Raw genomic sequence first — 18,402 nt, forward strand, 5'->3', positions numbered from 1 at the left:
ACATCACAGAGTGGCCCGGGAGGAGATTACAGCCCGCGCGGCCCGGCTCTGGATGCCGGCCCGCCTTCTCCCTGCATCACTGTCATTATGGCTTGGAATGGGCACGCTTAGTCAGAGCTGCCGCGGATCCCTGGGCTCGCCCTGTGTTTTAAATCCGTGTTTCTCAATCCTACTCCCGGAGGCCCACTGTCCTGCATATCTTCTATCTATCCTTGCTCCAAACACACCTGATTAGTGTGATCGACATGCTCTTGATCAAATCAGGTGTGCTCAGCCAATCAAAAATACCACTGATGGGTCCAGTCGGGTAGGCAGAGCAGGGAAAGATGGAAAATGTGTGGAGCAGGGGGCCCCCAGGAGCAGGATTGAGAATCAGTGTTTTAAAAAAAAACGTGCTGGAGTTAAGTAGCACGTCGAAGCTTTCATTGCAGGTACACGCACGAATTCCCTCAGGCTGTTGCACATCAATCGCGTGTCGTTTAGCGTTACCAATGGGCCATGAAAGCAGTTCAAAATCGACTGCAATCAGTGCAAATGTAGTTTGTCTAAACTACTGCAACTTTTAAATTAACGTACTGATGGGACTGTTCATTGCTTGCCGTTACGCCGTATGCTCAGCGTGCATTTTCAACACCACAGGGCAGGTCACATGATGGAGATGTCAGTGTGGCTCCTGTCTTGGGCCTGCAGTGTTCTCACTGTGTTGGAAAGCACACAGACCTAGGGCAGGTCTGAGGAACTCAGTGGGGAGCTGTCTGCACAGCCATCACTGCCATTGTGAGGGAACTGACTCGCTGTTTTTGGCAGTGGAGGTCTCCTTTCAAGCAGTGACATCGTACTCTGATATGTTGCCTCAGTTTGCCTGAAACTTCCGCTCTGGGTGTTCTTTTGGGAAAGGCAAACTGCTGGGCTTATGAATCATTTATCCATGTCTTCCAGTCTCCGAGCAGCACCTTCACGGCCCACTGTCTTTGGTTCTAACCCAACCTTTAAGCAATTATTTTGCGCTATGGAGGTCATTGCTTGCTATCATTCCCCCACTGTTCCAAATGTCCACCAGTGCTTTTACAGTATGTATTTGGAGGTTTTACTCACTCTGTATTAATGTAGTGCCCTATGAGTCACTGTGTATGAGGGCCGTTCCCTGTGATTCATTATGTATTAATGAAGTGCCCTGTGATTGATTCGACAGTCAGGCATCCTGTAGGCCCATAGGTCAACAGGAGCGTTATGTGTGTTTGCCTGCTTCCCGCTCAGCCGAGGTTTCACAATGCAGATCCGCATGGCCGGGCCGCGACTCGCTGCGTTTTGATAGCCGCGCCGAAGACGTTCAGCAAAGAAACTGGATCACATTCAGGGTATTTCCCGCACACACTCACCTCTCAAACGCTTCCTGCCCAGGGCCTGTCGTTTCACAACTCTGTATTTAAGGCCCACGAAATACATCCTAAACAATTGATATCTTAATGTGCCATTAACCTGGAAAAACAGCGTGGCGCTGCATTAGGACCGTTTCTGAGGAATATATCTGCCTCTTGCAGCGCTGGTGCATTTGGCTGGTGCATATTATCAGCCGTATTCTTTTCATTACTACAGGGGGAAATTGAATCAACTCGTTTAGCGCAAGCCGATATGGGATAACAGTAAACAGGTGCAGCGAAGGTTTCTATGCGTAGGGAGGACAGCTGGTGGAAAAAAAATCCGTGTCTCCCTAGCCAATGTAAACATCTTTATCTTTGACACAGCATTAAAGCCAGGTCTATCTAAACACCAGTTATTTGTGAGAATGAACCCTTTCTGCTCTTGACCCGTCTTGGAAGCTCTTGTAACTGATTGACCTACTTTAATAAAGTCCACTTTCAGTGCATCGGTATTGACAGACTATAACAAAGGCAAGACCAGTCTGTCGGCGGCATCGTGCCATACAGTATCACGCCGAAGTGGTATCGAAGCATTGTCTTCATCGTGCTGTTTAAATGATCCCAAGACTTTTTAGTTTAAACAGCATACTGTGAAAGGCTTCTTGCTGCCTGGCTCTGGCATGGAGTGCTCGTGCAAATTAGTTGTTCTCGCTGCACACATGAGCTTAATTTGGGTTAGCAGCCCATTCCAGCGCCTGCGGGGAAAGGAGCCCGGGACGCGTCGATTTGGGGGGGCAGAGCAGGGGGAGGCTGCGAGCCCCAGGGCTCCCAATGAGGCCACATCCTCCAGGACGATAAACTTGGTGACAGTGGGGATTGAGTCACTAGGGGCTTGATTGGTTGTGCCCATCTGGTGCCCATTTAGTACCCCCCTCCCCCCTCCATCTCCCGCCCCTCCACCACCCCCCTGAAGCACAAGGGCTTTTAATTAGAGCAGGGGTCCAGTGGTCCAGTGATCCAGTGGTCATGTTTCACGTTAGAGCTAATGACATTGACAGCTGGTTTAGGTAGTTTAGAGAATCTGCAACGCAGCTGACCAACCTAGTAACCATTCCATTACATTATATGCATTTAGCAGACACTCTTAACCAACCACAGCAAAGCCTGTACAGTAGTCTTCTCTAGAGTTCATGCATGTGACATGCTAGCCCTAGAAAGCAAGATTTGACATACGGGTTTAACACGGGGCTTCAAAGCCCTAGGAAAGAGGGCTAGGGTTAGGGTTTGGTTGAAGTGGCATTGTGGCTCCTGTTGTAACAGGTGGCACCCATACAATTGAAATGCATTTTGCCAGAGGCTGAGAACCACTGATCCACAGATGCATTGGGCCGGAGTACCCTATGAATGTCTGACGAGTATTTCAACCCAGGACCATAACGACTGGAAAAGTACAGCCTGTCCCAACAGCAGTGATTTAACCTCAAACCAAGGTATAATTTATATCCAATTACGCAGGAGTGGGGGGGAGAAGGTAGGAGACAGGTAGCTAGGAGACAGTTAAGTCGAAGAAATGCTTTCATGTACCTGTAATGAATGACAGACACATATAAAACACTTCTGGAGTTGGACTTTGTGAAATGTGGGGATTTTTATATATGATTAGCACCACAGAGACTTGGCTCTTGCAGCTGGATTTGTATTTAAACGGTAGTTTAAATTGTTCAGAAAGGATGGGACCGAAAAAATTAGAGCAGCAATAGCCATCCTCTCCAAAGGAAACTTAATTGTGCAGGAACTTGCAGGAGGCTAATTCCTTGTGTGGTTGGGATAAATTACTGGTGGATGACAGAGGAGTCAGCACAGGCCACCAGGATCAGACGCTAACATTAACATTAAGCTCTACAGCAACATCAAAAAAGTGGAAGGAAGGGGAGGCATTGATGATGGTTGATTTCAATTATCCCTGCATGAACTGGGAGTCTGTGTCAGGAAATGGGCAATCTTCAAGCAAGAGTTGCGATCACCTACTTCTGTAGTAGATAGCAATTCCTCCCACGTGTGGAAATTCGTATCCTGATACAATTCGCAAAGCTAATGCGTTTTGTGTGAGCTGTGGCCTCTGCCGCTAACACAAGCGGTTTTAAAGTTCATCTAAGAGGCCGGCCAGTTAAGAGGTAAGTGAAGCTGGATAGACTATGGACAGTTTTTAAGCAGGGGAACTGTGAGTGAGAGGTGATGACTGGAGGAGAGCGAAGCAGGACTTTAACAGCACTTGTATGGGTCATCCCGTCTGTTGTGTACATGCCTGTAAGTCCATTCCTAAACATTTACTGCCACTCTGAGCCCCGTTAGGAGATAATTGTTTGTTTCAACTGTAAACCATTGAACTAGTGCATTAAACCGTGTTGCTGTGATGTGTGTGCGATTTGAAAGCTAACAGTGACGCCAGCGCTCTGCTGTCATCGTGTTAGCCACATGCTGTGCGTCACCGTGGTTACCCCGTTTGTGTGCATTAATTGTTATGGGATGCAGTTTCGTACCGAGAGGATAAAAGCTGGATGCGGTGGACAAGGACGCGGCACAGGATGGAAAATGATCAAAACTTCAAAACAAATGCAGAAATTAAAGCGTAAAGCTTGACTTCCAGATGCCTCCGGCACACAACAAACAGGGGGCACAGTGCCTGGACCCAAAGGGTAAATGCCTTGTCCATGCCTTGTCCTGGCAGTGCCTTGGCTTGTCATTGTACATTACACACAAACATAATTCACATGTACATCAATACACACTCCATTATCCAGAGGCACACATAAGACTGTGCAGTATCATGCTGTTTAAACAGATGGGGCTATTTTACAACAACGTTGCCTCCTCAGAGGGCAAGATATGAAAGACAAGATCCCTCTCTCTTATTTTAAGACTAGACATAGACATGAAATCCCTAACCCATGCTACCTCTACAATTTGGTGTTTATTTTATGTGTAGTATTGTGATGTATTTTGGATTCTGTGTTGTAGTGACTGATGTATTGTAGCATACTTGGCTTCTGCTGTCTAGTCAGGTTGCACAAGTTAACTTCTGATAGGGCTTGAATGGTGTTCTGCTCATACACTCACTGGTCATGAGTGTTGTTAGGCTGGTCTGACACTGTTTCTCATTTAACTTGAATGGATACACTTATGTTCTATTGTGCAGGAAGTCACTCTGATTAAGAGTGTCTGCTAAATGAATGTAATGTAGTCAGAGGCATTCAGTCTTAGCAGTTTTAAATGCTAACATGCGACTGTGTATTACTTCAACTAATCTGTTAGCATTAGAATTCCCATACTACCTTTATCTGGCCATCTTTTAAAAAGACATCATGTAATTGGAAGAAAATAGAAGATGAAATAGATTTGCCGATGGCCATGGGGCAAGGATCCTCATGTGGGGAGTCACACTGAAAGAGGAGGCCTTTTGAGCTACGAGGCAGAACCCGGTTCACAGAGTTGTCACGGCCCTCCTCATAGCATGTCAAATTAGTTTGCTTCACACTAAGTTCTTTTTTCAGGAAGAACATGAAAGACCTTTTTTTCTGATGTCACTCAGAGGTGTGTGGGGGAAAAAAAGTCACTCATTTGAGAGATTCGTGCAAGATTGTCAATTCAGTAGTTATACATGTCCCGGTTGTTGGTGTTTACGATGCGTTTTGGAAGGCGGGGGGTGACGTTCAGTCAGCGAATGCCATTAATTGGAAGTGACAGTGATATCTCAGCAGTGGTGTTTCCGTCAGAGGAGGACAAGAAGAAACAAATGAGTCACTGCTGGAGTCGAGAGGAGCCAAAGTGCCGTAAGCACTGTGCAACAGCCTCTGGGAAAGCTGCGAGTCCCCTAATGAGTCCAGCCCTCTCCTCCTCGTGAGCGTCTTGTTTTAAGTTGAGTCCATATGTGGAAGAACCAATGCTGTCAGCTATTGTTCGGTGGAGAATGTGTGTGTGTGTGTGTGTGTGTGTACGTGTGCGTGTGTGTGTGTGTGTGTGTGTGTGCATGTGTGTGTGTGTGTAAACTTTGTAAAAGTTTAGACAGAGGTTTCACTGTCCTGGATAGTTATGCATCGTATTTGAGAACAGTATGTAAGTACACGTGTCATCTTATTAATGGATTAGATACACGGGAACAGTATGTCTAGTTCTTCTTGAACTGCACTGTAAGGGGTTTGCACCAAACTCTTGAAATAGATTTTATAGATAGGCATAGGCGTCACAGACATTATTTTCCAGGAATTAAAAAGAAAAAACAAAGATGTTAAGAAAGTGATTTCCCGTGGCAGTTACTTTGATCATATCTAAATGCAGTGCAGCGGTGCATCTGTGCCATGTGACTTCTGTACAGATCTTAACAGTAACAGGGACATGATATGTCGCACCAGCCCTGGATACTTACCCTCCAGCAGCACTGCTGTATGAACCTGCAATAGGAAGCAACACTAGAGAAAAGGCCACTGTAATTATCACCACTTCAAAAAGGAGAGAGAGAGAGAGAGAGAGAGAGAGAGAGAGAGAGAGAGAGAGAGAGAGAGAGAGAGAGAGAGAGAGAGAGAGAGAGAGAGAGAACAGGAGTGAGAGAGAGAAAGCAAGAGAGAGGGAGGGAGAGGGAGGGAGTGAGAAAAAGGGAGAAGGAGAAAAGGAGGGGAGGTAGAGAGAGAGAGAGAGAGAGAGAGAGAGAGAGGGAGGGGAGGTAAAAAGAAAGAGGGAGAGAGAGAGAGAGAAGGAGTGAGAGAGTGGGAGCAAAAGAGGGAGTGAGAGAGAGAAAGCAACAGAGTGAAACTGAGAGAGAGAGGGAGGGATTAAGGGAAAGAGAGGGAGAGAGAGGGTACAAGAGAGAGGGAGGGAGGTAGAGAGGGAAAGATAGAGAGGCAGTGAGTGCGAGAGAGAGAGAGAGGGACGGGAGGGAGAGAGAGGCAGGGAGCGAGCGAGAGGGAGGGAGCGAGGAGGAAGAAAAGCTTGGCTGTGGTCCAGGCCAGTGCCAGTCGGTAGGACGGGAGGGCCGGCGAGCGGCACGTGGAAGCGATAGTGTTCTCTGCGGGCGAGGCGGGGCCGAGCCTCCCACTGAAGCCGAGCGGCCGAGCCGAGCGCAGCCCAGCTGGCAGCGCGGGGAGGGGGGAGGTCCCGCAGCAGCGCAGCGCCGCGAGCCAGGGGTGAAAGGTGAAGCGCGAGCCCTGCTCCCGAGCCAGGACGGGGCTGGCCGGCGGCTGACAGGCGCGCGCGAGGGCCGGAGCAGCACAGGAGGGGGGCGGGGGGGGTGGGATGTGTGTGGGGGGGGGGGGGCGCGGCGGTGTGGAATGCCTCGCAGCCAGAGAGGGCTGATCCGCGGTGATTTGGAGGAGCCCTGACGGCAAGTGGAAACAGAAACTTACAGCTGGATGGAACCCGGGCGCCGCTCGCCGAGGCGACCCTTTTCCTAAACCCCCGAACCCCCGGAGGGTGAGAGATTTCCAAAACCTGAGTCGCAATCCATGAACGGGCAGCGTTTCAAAAACACTTTAATAACCTTCTCCTCTTCAAATGGACTATAACCACATCCGTGCACCGGCTGGATAGGACGGACTCCCACCTCGCGCTAATTAAAGTCGGAGGACCGCAGAGATGGCTAACGCAGGGGAGAGGTTGGCTCTGGTTTGGGTTCTGCTCCAGTTTGGGACAGTCCTGTGGAGTTCTCCCTGCGCAGCCAGGAGCAGCCATCCGAGGCTGAGACTATCTCACAAAGGTAGGCGATAAGGAGAGGTGTGACTCACCTCACTCAGTCCGGTCACGCTCTGTACACGCAAAAGATGTGCCATCCAAAAAATGCCAGCCTTCCGCCGCCGAATACAGCCCCAGAAGTACTTTGCTGGAAGAGGGTGTGTTAGTGAGTGTTTACAATGTTGCAATCTTTGTTACCTCTTCAGTTCAGAAAGTGTGCTATACCTTGTAGGTGAATGCTGAAATTTTTTGGAAGCTGGTGGCTTCTTCTTTTGGAATAAGGCGGAAACTGTAAGAGCAAAATGAATAGATTTTTCGTTAGTAAAATTCTGGATGTACATTTCTGGCTCGCCTCACAGACGCTGCCTTTGAAGCTGGAGCGGGGGTCTCCTGAATGATGGTTTAATTGTCTGTTCTGCTCGCTGCGCGTTGCTTAACCCCGGCTGTCCAAACAAGCCGCTACACGTGGGGCAGCCCCAGCGCGAACCTGCTCTTCCTGTGATCCGTCAGGACCAGTCAGGCGTCAGACAGGTGTATGTGCGCGGCGCGGTCACCTCCGCGCAGCCCCCCCGCCTCTGCCTCTCCGCTGCAACAGGCAGCGGGAGAGTACACGGTAACCCTGTACACGCAGGGATCCTATATGGCGCATGGCACTTTTAAAATGTTTCGCATTACATTACTGTCACTTGGCAGACACTCTTATCCAGAGCGACTTACATACAGTAGGATACAATTTTATCCATTTATGCAGCTGGATATTTACTGAGGCAATTGTGGGTTAAGTACCTTGCCCAAGGGTACAACAGCAGCACCCTAGCAGGGAATCGTAAGAGCAACCTTTTGGTTACAAGCCCTGCTCCTTACTAGTACACCACACTGCTGAATTTGCTATGCATGCCTGTCATTCTGCTTGGAAATGCATCAGATTAAACAGAATGCCTCAACATGCAGTGTAGCACAGACAGGCTTCAGAAACGCCTTCTCAGTGTTAACGTTTCAAAGATGAAAGTGGGCTGTTGGTGGCAAAAGTAAATTCTGGTGGAAATGCTATAGCTGGTGTTAGTTCTAGGGTAGGAGGAACAACCAGTGCAACATATCTGCGATGGTGTTCAGGGCAGAGACTGGAAGTGTTCAGGGATTAGCGCGCAATGGCGGGGACATCAGACTGATCTATCTGTAAAAATACCAAGTTGTAAATGGCTCAAAGACCCAAAGTTGTAAAAGTCAGCGTGGCTTGAACAGGAGATTGTCACAGCTTTTTAGTGTTAGTGGTGAAATGAATGAAAGAATGAAGTCACTGACTAAGACATGAGCAATCTGTTTTTTGCATTTAAGGTCGTGGTGTTGCCAAAATAATGTTCTCCAATGGTGGGGTGAGAAAATTTAGGTTGAAGCAAGTATGTTTACACACACACATACGTATGTATATGTATAAATTTTGTATTTTTTTTTTCTCTTGTCTTTTTTCATTCAGTTGAAGCTCTTTGTATATGATTACACACACTTTGTTTTGGTTAGATTTGTGTTAGCTTTATGCAGGTTGGAAGTTGACAGTGTATTTTGCCGTTCTGTCAAGAATTCTTGCGGTACTTTTGAGTTACAGCAGGGTCTGCTCTGGAGGCTTGTGTTGTATCGCTCAGGTGTAAGAGCGCTCGTTGGGTACATGCTCAAGCAGGCAGTAAACATTCACTCTCAACAATGTCTCTTGGATATCAGCTCAAGGGCCGATGCGCCACCTCCGAAAACCACATAAAAATGTGGGTTCATGCCGGGTGCGGAATGCCACGAGTTTCGCGGGGGCTAGATGGCAGTGATGTGTCCAGGGTGTGACAAGCAAGGGGAGGTGCGCATCACACCCTCCTGCTGTTGGTCTTGGATTGGCACTTGTGGATTGTGCTCAAAAACAAGAAGAAAAAACATTTTTAGATCGTAATCGTAGTTTCTGCCAAAAGGTTTGCTGTTTTTGTTTGACTGCTCCCACGGCTGTAGAAATAAATCAATTAATGAACTTAAAAAGTCTGAGCCCGTCTGTTGATTTTTGCGATTTTTATGGTTGCGCGCAGAAGTGGGTAGAGCCTAGCGGCACACAAACCATTTTTACCACACACACACACCCAGTGACATTATGCAGTGTTTGTGTGTGTTTCTTTGTTTCTGTCCTTCCTTTATAATTATAGACACAGAAGCCAGCTCATCTGTTGTTACTCTGATGGCTTTCACCATGGTGTCCCACCGGCGGGAGCAGTACCCAGAACGTGCGTGTTTGTATGGCTCATGCGAGCCCTGGAGGAAGAGTTTGTTTCTGATTGACGGGCTGTAAGGAGGGCGTGCTGGGAGAGGGAACGGACCTCAGGCGCTATGAAACCGCGTAGCCTCGCGCAATGGCCGGCGTGTCTAGACTGATGAACGCCCCGCTTGCCAGGTAGAGCGGTGTCAGCCTCTTGGGTCGAGTCCCGTCGCTGTGGAATGAAAAACATCTGAGCGGATGCCAAGCACCGCTCTCACCCGGCACGCACTGGGAAAGCTCCCAGTGTGCCAGGACCCCGAGCCATTTACTGAAAATAGACAGGACGCGTGGTGGATCCATCATTAAAACCACAGAGCCTCTCTATTTGAAATAGAAACATTAGGGTAATTAAGGACGTCTGTTCTGATCCATCCATTGCTGCTCCAGCTTAAGCTCTCAGAGTAGCAAGCCCCATTTGACTGAAACTGTGTGCAAAGCTAATATAAAAAAGCAATCTTTCGTATTGCGTTTTGTTTATGAGAATATTATTTTACGTTTAATTTGTTTTATGTTTGCAGCACGGTTGAATGATTTGCTTGCTGGCTAGTTGGGTTGTCTGTTTTTACAGATATATTATAATTGTTAATTAAATTATTTACTGATTTATCATTTAGGCTGACGCCTCTAATCCAAATATACCAGCAGCTAAAATTTTTACTACTGTAGGTTGAGTAGAAATTGCTACAGTGCAATGGCGTGGTGGCGTCAAGGATTTGAAGTAGTTCATAACCCTCTGCTCACAAATTCAGCACTTAAACTCATGCCCAGTACCTTCAGGTTATTTGGTTATTATGTAACAGATGTGTGATTCAGTAAATTGAGGACTTTTATGTATTTGTGATAAGCAGTACAGGAGCTTTAGAGACTTTAGAGACAGTAGGATTCAGGGCAATCAGTTATCAGTACTGAACAATATAAAGGCAAGACTTGCAGTCACCTCAAGCAAAACCAAGGGTCTCATCTTCTCTCATGTGATGATGTCAGTGATACTCTGCTTAACTGATGAAACCTAACCACAGTGGGTCATATGGAAAACATGGCGTGCCACATTAGAGCTGGCTTGGCTCCATTTTTGTTGATTACAGAGCATTCTCAGTTTACGGTGTGCTCTGTTTTAACAAACATAAAATTAGCCTTTCCTTTGAACTACACCGTACAATCATAATGCTGTAGGTTACGCCATGACTTGCACAATAGGCGTTGAATACCAGATGCTTAAAAGGACAGAGGATCTCTCCTCAGCTTTGAGTCTTGTAAAGACTCTGTTATTTCATATAAATCCCATTTGGGCAGTGTTTTGGCCTATGCAGTTGTGTTGCAACAGCGCAGTGGTTATTTAGAGAAGGTGGTGTTGGGGATTCACTGAGAGTGTTTAGAACTGTTTCCCCACGGTATCCTACTCCTCAAGAACAAATGATCCATTTTATCACTTCTGGGCACTCTTCATCATTGGAGTTTGCCAAAAGCTTGGATTTAAAACCCATTTATTTTTGATGGTGTTGGACTTTTAATGGTTTCAACACCCACAGTATTAAGCTCTGCTATCTTGTGAGGATTTGTTTTGTGATGTGATTAGCTCAATGGTTTTGAGAAGATGTGCGTATTCAGTGTTGTTAAAATTTCCAAACCCTTCCATCGTCGCTCCACTGAGTCACGCACTCAAAGCTGTATGAAATTATAAGTTGCATAATACCACAGTCAATACTGCAGTTTGAAAGAAGCTAGGAGCTTTAGTCTGGATTGTAGATGGATGTGGAAAAAAAGCTTTGTTTCAAAAATGGGCGTTGTCACTAGATTCAGTGGAAGTGAGAACCAGGAGAGGAATCTTCCCAGAGAGGAATGTCTCTGGCTGATAGAACCTTGGCTAAGCCTGCATATAACCACGAAGTTGCACCATAGTTGCACCATAAATGCACCATAAAATTAATAACGCAGAGAAAGTGGCTCAAAACAGGTTGCCATCAGACTTTTTGGTTATACACTGAAGACAGACAGAATAAATGTTTTCTGGATGTGGTGTCTAACGCTTTCTTTTGAATACTGCCCCAGAAGATGAAGATCCAGCTGGGACATTAGCAGGTGTGATATTAAAGGAGGTGCAAATGGGGGAGTTGCAGCGTCGCTCCAAATCTCGACACGGCTCTCTGAATAGACGCAACAGAGCATTCGCTCGGGACTGTTTCGCGAGTGAAGCGGACGATTGGCACATGCGTGCGTCGGTGAAGTCACCACCCACAGTCAAAATAAGAGCTTAATAAGTTCCCCCTGTGACAGGCTCGGGTCTGTTGTACAGCCAGCTTATTGCTTCAGGAAATTATGTCACGGAGCAGTTAAGTGTCTCAAGTATGATCCCTGAGTGACACGGGTTAAGTGCAGTGTGTCCTATTAAACGAACGGCTCATTGTCAAAGTCTCCGAAAAGGTGAAAGCCAAACGTTCTAAATTTCCAAAAATGACATGCCTTGAGCAATGGTATAAACACAGGGAAATGATATAGGCTAGTGTTTTGGTGGGGGAACAGCTGTATACTCTACATTGTCCACATAAAAGGCCTTTTTTTATGATGCAAGTATTTACGATTTCCCAAATTTTACCATTCCCAAATTTAGCTCAGAGAAGCTGAAAGCTCTTTTGTGCCATGCTGAGTCTGTGCTGTTTAAAAGCAGGTCATTGTCTGCCTTGTGTCTGTGGAATTATTCAAATACATTTCTGCCTTCCTGTTCTGCATAATGTAATAACGTCGGCATGACAGTGGCACTGTGGAAATAGGCCTTTACCAGACTGTTCCACCACAGCCTATCATCCCAGCCTGTCAACAATCAAGTTAAGAAAATGTATTGTGTGCTTTTTTGCTTTTGTCTGTAGTCAAGGTAGCTGACCTACATCGTCGAGGCAGCGGAGTGCAAGCGTAAAGACGATGAGTGTTTTTGAATAGCGCGAGGGGATTGGATTTCCCCCACCGTTAAGGGAGTGTTTCCTAAAATACAAATAAAAGGTTTATTCGGCGGCGTGCGGATTCGGCGGCTTTAAAGCGGAGCGCACAGTAGCCGCACAGTATTGCTTCTGCTTTGAATCTGCATGTTTGGTTAGGGTAGATACTGTTACCTCCGACCTGTCAGTGGGAATTTCGTGCAGGGCTCAGGTAGTAATTGCCTGCCCCGTGCCCCTCCTTGAATGTGAGTAATTTTAAACCGCTCCTCAAACAAGAAAAGCCATAATTTTGTCTGGCTTTCGAAATGATTTTGCCGAAGGTAATGTTTCATTTTAAAAAAATAAGGTGTGCATGTGATGTGGGCACAGTTTCCTTGTTGGAAACGATACATTCTGACTTGAGTGCCATTTTAACGTACCCTGAGGTCGACTGTTATATGTTACTGTCATAATCCTGTGTTATTTTAAGTCGTAGAATGGAATTGCCATCAGCTCTCATAAAGCAAAGCTTTACACTCAAGTTTTTTTGATGGCTATAATTTGGCAGAGAAAAGAAAGGAGGGACGAGAAAAAACATGAAAAAAATGCTGCGCATTACTCAGAATAGGAAAATGTGATGAATTTTTCTGTCCTTGCGGTTCTGTTTGATGGAAAGGGTGGTGCTGTCTTTGAGGTCTGCCTGTCCCTCTGTGCAAACTGTGCTATTAGCTGAATAATGATGTGTCCAGTGAGCTCCCTCTTGTTTCCATACCGACCTTAACCCACCCAGGAGCCGAGCTCCGGGTCGTGCAGCTCCGCCTGTGCGCTCAGTGTGACACCACAAACCCCCGGTGTTCGGAGCCCTCCCACCTCCCTCCCCCCGGCGGAGCTGGAAGCCGAGGGAGCCGCTAACATTGCGAACATCGCCTCTCCGGCCTCGCTAAAGCAAACATGGCCGTCTCCACAGTCCCAAGCGCTCTGGGTTCCGAACAATCGGAAGGATTTGGGGTGAGGGGTGGGGGGGAGGTGGGTGCTTCAGGTTTTCAAGTGTCATTCTCTGTGGCTCGGAGAAGTGATCCATGGAGACGATTCACAGAGCAGGAAGTGTTCCGAATTGCAACTGTGAGTCAATGGCAAGGAAGGTGAAGGCCAGTGTAGACCTGTTCAAAGGCTAGGAAGCCAGTTTACAGTAAAGTCATGGACATGTAATAATGGAAAATAATTCCTCATGTGCTCCTCAATGTTCATCTCAACCTTCCAAGCACGTTCAAAGTCAATGGCCTTAACAAGACCTATCTTGTACTTCCAATATTTGTTATGCTTGATACATCCAATAATCATCTGGAGTTTATATCCTCAACCTATCCAGGAAACTTTTCAAATCAGAATTAATCAACAGATAACTGTCAACACATGTGACTACAAATATAACCATCCTACTGCATTGTAAAGACTTGAAATCTTGTTGAGACAGTCTTTAATCTTTCTCTTCTTTTTTCCCTTGTGTGTCCTAATAGCTTCACATCAGACCGCAGGGTTGTCTTGAGCTGACAGAGATCCTTGTGGCCATAGTTAGGTCCCTGGTGACATCAGCGCACACTTACACGGATCAAAGAGTGAAATTAAGGGCAGTAATTGCTCTTTCCTTCAGGGGGCGCTGTGCCAGTGAGGTGCCTTCTGTAGGACCCCACTGAGAGTTCTGTCCTCAGCCTCCCATTGGTTCATTTTGGTAGATGTGACATTCTCTTGGTGTTTTAAATGTAAGCGGGTATGATTCATTCAAGTTGTTGAATTTATTATTGCTTTTTTCTTCAAATGAACCACATTGCAGTGTGCCTAGAAAGAATGAACAAAAAGTAGCTGTTAATTTTAATTTTCATGTGTTGTGCAGATGGGTCGTAATTTGTGGGAAGCCTTTTTTTTCTCGCTTCTGTTAAACAGTTCTTTAGCTGAATCTAAGGAGTCCGATATTTCCTCCCCAGAGTAAGCTTTGGAAAAGAGATTTACTTACTTTTAGTTAAAAAAAGCTACCAAGGCAGGAGATTAAAGCATTTATTTTTATTTTGTAGGACTAAGTCGCTCTTGGCATCCTTCAGCACTTCTACAGCCAGCGCTGAAACAGAATTTTTGAGAAGCGCCGTTTTCATTTGAAGTTTCAGCGCGCTTAGGTCTGTGACGCCCGTTGTTTAGAGTGAAAGCCTCTCGCACAGGCTATAAATTGACATTAAAGACCTAAATTACCCCAGCTGCTGTGACTGATGGGGGGGGGGCAGAGCATGGAAATCCCCCACACCAGCTGCTGTTGAAGACTGACAGTTTTTTACAAATGTGCAAAGTTCAGAAAGTTTATGTGTCTTTAAATTTATGGCCTCCTTTTACAGATCCCGTATTCCAAATTAATTGGATTACAGTTTCAGTAACTATCAGCTATTGAAGCTGACATTCATCTTATTGCTTGTTTGTTCTCCAGCATACTACATGCTGAAATGATACGCGTGTGAGTCATTCCACCAACTGGTGGCCGTAATTGCGAGCAGTAAGCTCCTCCAGAGAACAGTATAAACTAGTGTGTCTGCTGTACAAAGGCTAGAAAATTAATGCAGCAGAACATTACGACAGTAAAATAAGGCATACATATATAAATATATAGCGGCTGAGGCTGGCCTTGTGAAAGTGTCTGGCAGGCACATTATTGTAAATGCACAGAAACCCAAAGATATGTAATAAGAATATAAAACAGATCAGAACTGTAAAGCCATGTTTCAGAACTCCGACAAAAAGAAATGGAATTCTGTTTTGCTGACAAATATTATAAGTAAAACTATTCTAAGTTTAATATCTTCTGAAGGAGAATTTACTGTGATTTTGAAAAAAAAATTATATATATATATATATATATATATATATATATATATATAGTAACAGTACAGGCAGTAGAATCCTTTGGCAGGTACTTTAGGCTCCCCATGCAACTCTTCTTGTAAATGTTGCCCTCTCCTGCATCAATTGTCTGTAACCTTCCAGAAAGCCATTGAATGTGCTTGTCAATAGCTTGAGCTAAAACGATACTCCCGCGCCTCCGAGTGGGGGTGGCTGCAGGATGTAGGGTCGAGGCACGCTTGGCCAACAGAGCCGGGTTCCTCTCAGGGTGAGGCGTCCCAGAATTCCATCTGCCTGCGGGAGATTCAGAGATAAAACGCCGCGGCACTATAACGGGTCGGACTCCACCGCTCGCGCCAAGTTGCCATGGCCACCAGGCTTCAGCCACCATACACTGGAAAACAGAGCCCTGTCAGAACTCATAGCACAACCCCCCCCCCCCCCCCCCCAAGCCCCCCTTGCATGTGGCTTTCTTTGCTCTGAAGTCTCTGAGTGAATCAAAGTCTCTCTCCCTCTCTGGGAGGAAGACTTGGAGCAACACTGCAAGCTCTGCAACCGTCCCAGCTCTGGGGGAGGCTGGCATGGGTTGCGGGTTCTGTGGGCCTCTCAGATCAGAGGCTTACCTCTGTTTATCTGAAGCTGCTCTCACCCACGCCGTGGGAATTCTAGGTTTCTCTATTTAAATCCCACTCGATGGCGAACGCAGGGTGCTTCTAAGATCAGCTGCCAGCCTCCATTACCTCAGGGGACAGGAGGAGAGGGAGAGAGGAGGTCTAGGCTGTTTTGGAAACGGTTAGTGAGCTTGAATTCCTCCCTCGTTGATAACGGCTGTCAGAAACATTCATTGAGTGGTGAATTAAAAAGACATGGTGCCGGACGGACCCAGATAGGCTCTGCCTGCTGCTGACCAAAGACAGATGGGCTTTGTGCTGGGTCTGCTTAGGGTTTCTTCCTATTAGCTAGGGAGTTTTTTTTCTCACCACTCTCACAGTACACATGCTCTTTGAGGCTTAGTTACAAATTCCCCTTGTAAAAAGCACTATACAAATAAAGCATCTTTGAATTAACATGGGGCCTTTGCTGACACTAGAGCACTGACCTGGGTGGTCATGGATGGAGCTGGCATGTGGAATCACACCTATCAAATCTCAGACTGTTCTTCTGCTCAGGTCTCTGCTGCTGCTTTTGGTTCCGGGTCTGTTTCTGGTGGAGCTAAATACATAGGCAGAGCGTATTTAATCTCTTTACTGTTATCAGCATACAGCATCATTCTACAGAACATAACATAATTCATAACAGAACCACAAATCTTTAATGGGATATTCATCATCTATGTGTAAATCATCTCTAAAATGTTATGAATTATATTGTGTTCTGAGGGCATGAACAGCTATTTGTACATAAAGGTACATAATAAAAGATTGTCACAGTCTGCTTTTTTTTTTTTAAAAAAAGATCCTTTAAGATGGAAGCGTCTAGATCAGCGTTTCCCAAACCTCTCCTGCACGTTTTAGATCTCTCCCTGCTCCAACTGATCATTTTGTTATTAAGCAGCTTCAGGAGTTCATAACGAGTTGATCATTTGAATCAGCTGTGTTGGAGCAGGGAGAGATCTAAAACATGCAGGACAAGGGGTCCTCCAGGAGAGGTTTGGGAAACGCTGCTCTAGATAGCTGCTGTGTGTGTGTTCTTAGTGTTTTTCCTGGAATTCAATCCAAAACAAAGTCATCCCTCTCAGTACTCGGATACAGTAATTACAGGAATGGTGTCTGTGCCTTAACTAAACACTGCTTGCTTTGTTTCCAATAAGGATCAAAGATGCAATAACAAGCAGAAAAAACATCCCCCTCGAAAGTCCCATAATTCAACCTGCTAAATGCATAATTTCGAAACTTAAACGGCTCCGTTTGCTGTTGTTTTCAATAGGGTTTTGCTTTAACTGCAAGGACAGGGATCTGTGATGGAGGACAGTTGCGTTGCGGGCTGGAACTTAACTGTGGTTGAAATTGGCAGCTTCAGTCAGAAGTCGGAAAATCTAGAAGGGGTGGGGCACGTGACTCCAGGTGACCCCTGTCCAAGGCAGCAGCCACAGCACATGCGCCTGTGCACAAGGTCGGGCCGTCGAGCATTACACTGGACAGAGCCTTCACCGTGATGACAGGGCCCAGCCTTCGTCTCTGCTGGGGCTAAGCTTCTAAATGCCTGTCCTTCACCCAGAACTGGCCTGCAGTCCATTATGGGTAGCTCTATGTGGCTAAGCAGACCTGTTTACTTTAATCAGGACCGCAAGCGTGTTCAAGCCATATTTGTGTGTGATTCAGGCACGTACTTGTCTCCTGCACGCTTAAATATGATTAAAAGGCTGAGTAAATAGCATTCCTGTAAAGGAACATTTGCGTTCGTCCCATTGAAATCTGAAATACATCTGACAGGAAGAGAAAAACCTCATCCTGTCGAGTTCAAGGGGCCTGCTGATAACAGCGCGGCCGAGATCAAATGCACAACCCTGTAATCAGCGCTTTGTTTCCGATCTCTTTTGAAATACGCGGTGTCTTCCTCCTTCCCCTCCAGAATGGCACTCTGTTCACCCCCCCCCCCCCCCCCCCCAGACCACAGAGACCCCCCAGCGTCCTCAAGGCCCAGGGCAGGGGGGTAATGGGGGGGTACAGTGATCCTGCTCAGGGCCTACGGAGAAGGCAGCGAGATTATTGGCACCGGTTGGCGGAAGTCAGCACGGGGCGGCCTGGCTGAGCCGCTAATCGTGAGCTGTGTTTTGGGCTCCCAGGCGCCAGGCTTTGTCTGATCATCCACGCCCTCTGGCAAGGGCCCCTCTGAGAGAGAGGCCGGGTCCAGAGGGACCCTCAGAGCGGGAAACACTCTCAGAACTGCCTTTAATTCAGTGTGTTTTGGGGATTCAGAGTGGGATAACACTCTCTTTTTATAACGGTGTTTTCTCAGGCCACATGTGTTTCTTATACAGCATAAGTATACACAGATTTTGTATGTCGTCATTCCGACTGATTAATGGAATATAATTGATAAAGTGATACAGTGGAGAGGACCCTTAACAATACAGGAAAAGGGGCAAAGCATTTTGCTTTGGATATTCTTCAGTTGTCCGCCTTGAACTACTTTACCGCATTGAAGCCAAGATTGTGCTGCTCTTGAATATATTGCTTTTTGAAACATTCATGCCTCGCTGACAGAACTAATGTTTATATTGACGAAGTCAGCACAGCGTTAA

At 46.4% G+C, this 18,402-nt stretch overlaps 1 protein-coding gene across 2 annotated transcripts in view; it reads left to right on the plus strand.

Annotated features, from left to right (window-relative positions):
* Nucleotides 1-6,666: 6,666 nt before the first annotated feature.
* Nucleotides 6,667-18,402, plus strand: part of LOC118771874 (semaphorin-3E-like) — a 35,980-nt gene continuing 24,244 nt past the window's right edge. For both annotated transcript variants that reach the window (XM_036520008.1, XM_036520009.1), the window contains exon 1: nucleotides 6,667-7,107. In XM_036520008.1, the coding sequence (XP_036375901.1) occupies nucleotides 6,987-7,107 (121 nt within the window). In that variant the 5' untranslated portion in view covers nucleotides 6,667-6,986. The remainder of the gene's footprint in view (nucleotides 7,108-18,402) is intronic.

Source organism: Megalops cyprinoides, chromosome 25 (assembly GCF_013368585.1).
Source record: "Megalops cyprinoides isolate fMegCyp1 chromosome 25, fMegCyp1.pri, whole genome shotgun sequence".
NCBI lineage: Eukaryota > Metazoa > Chordata > Actinopteri > Elopiformes > Megalopidae > Megalops > Megalops cyprinoides.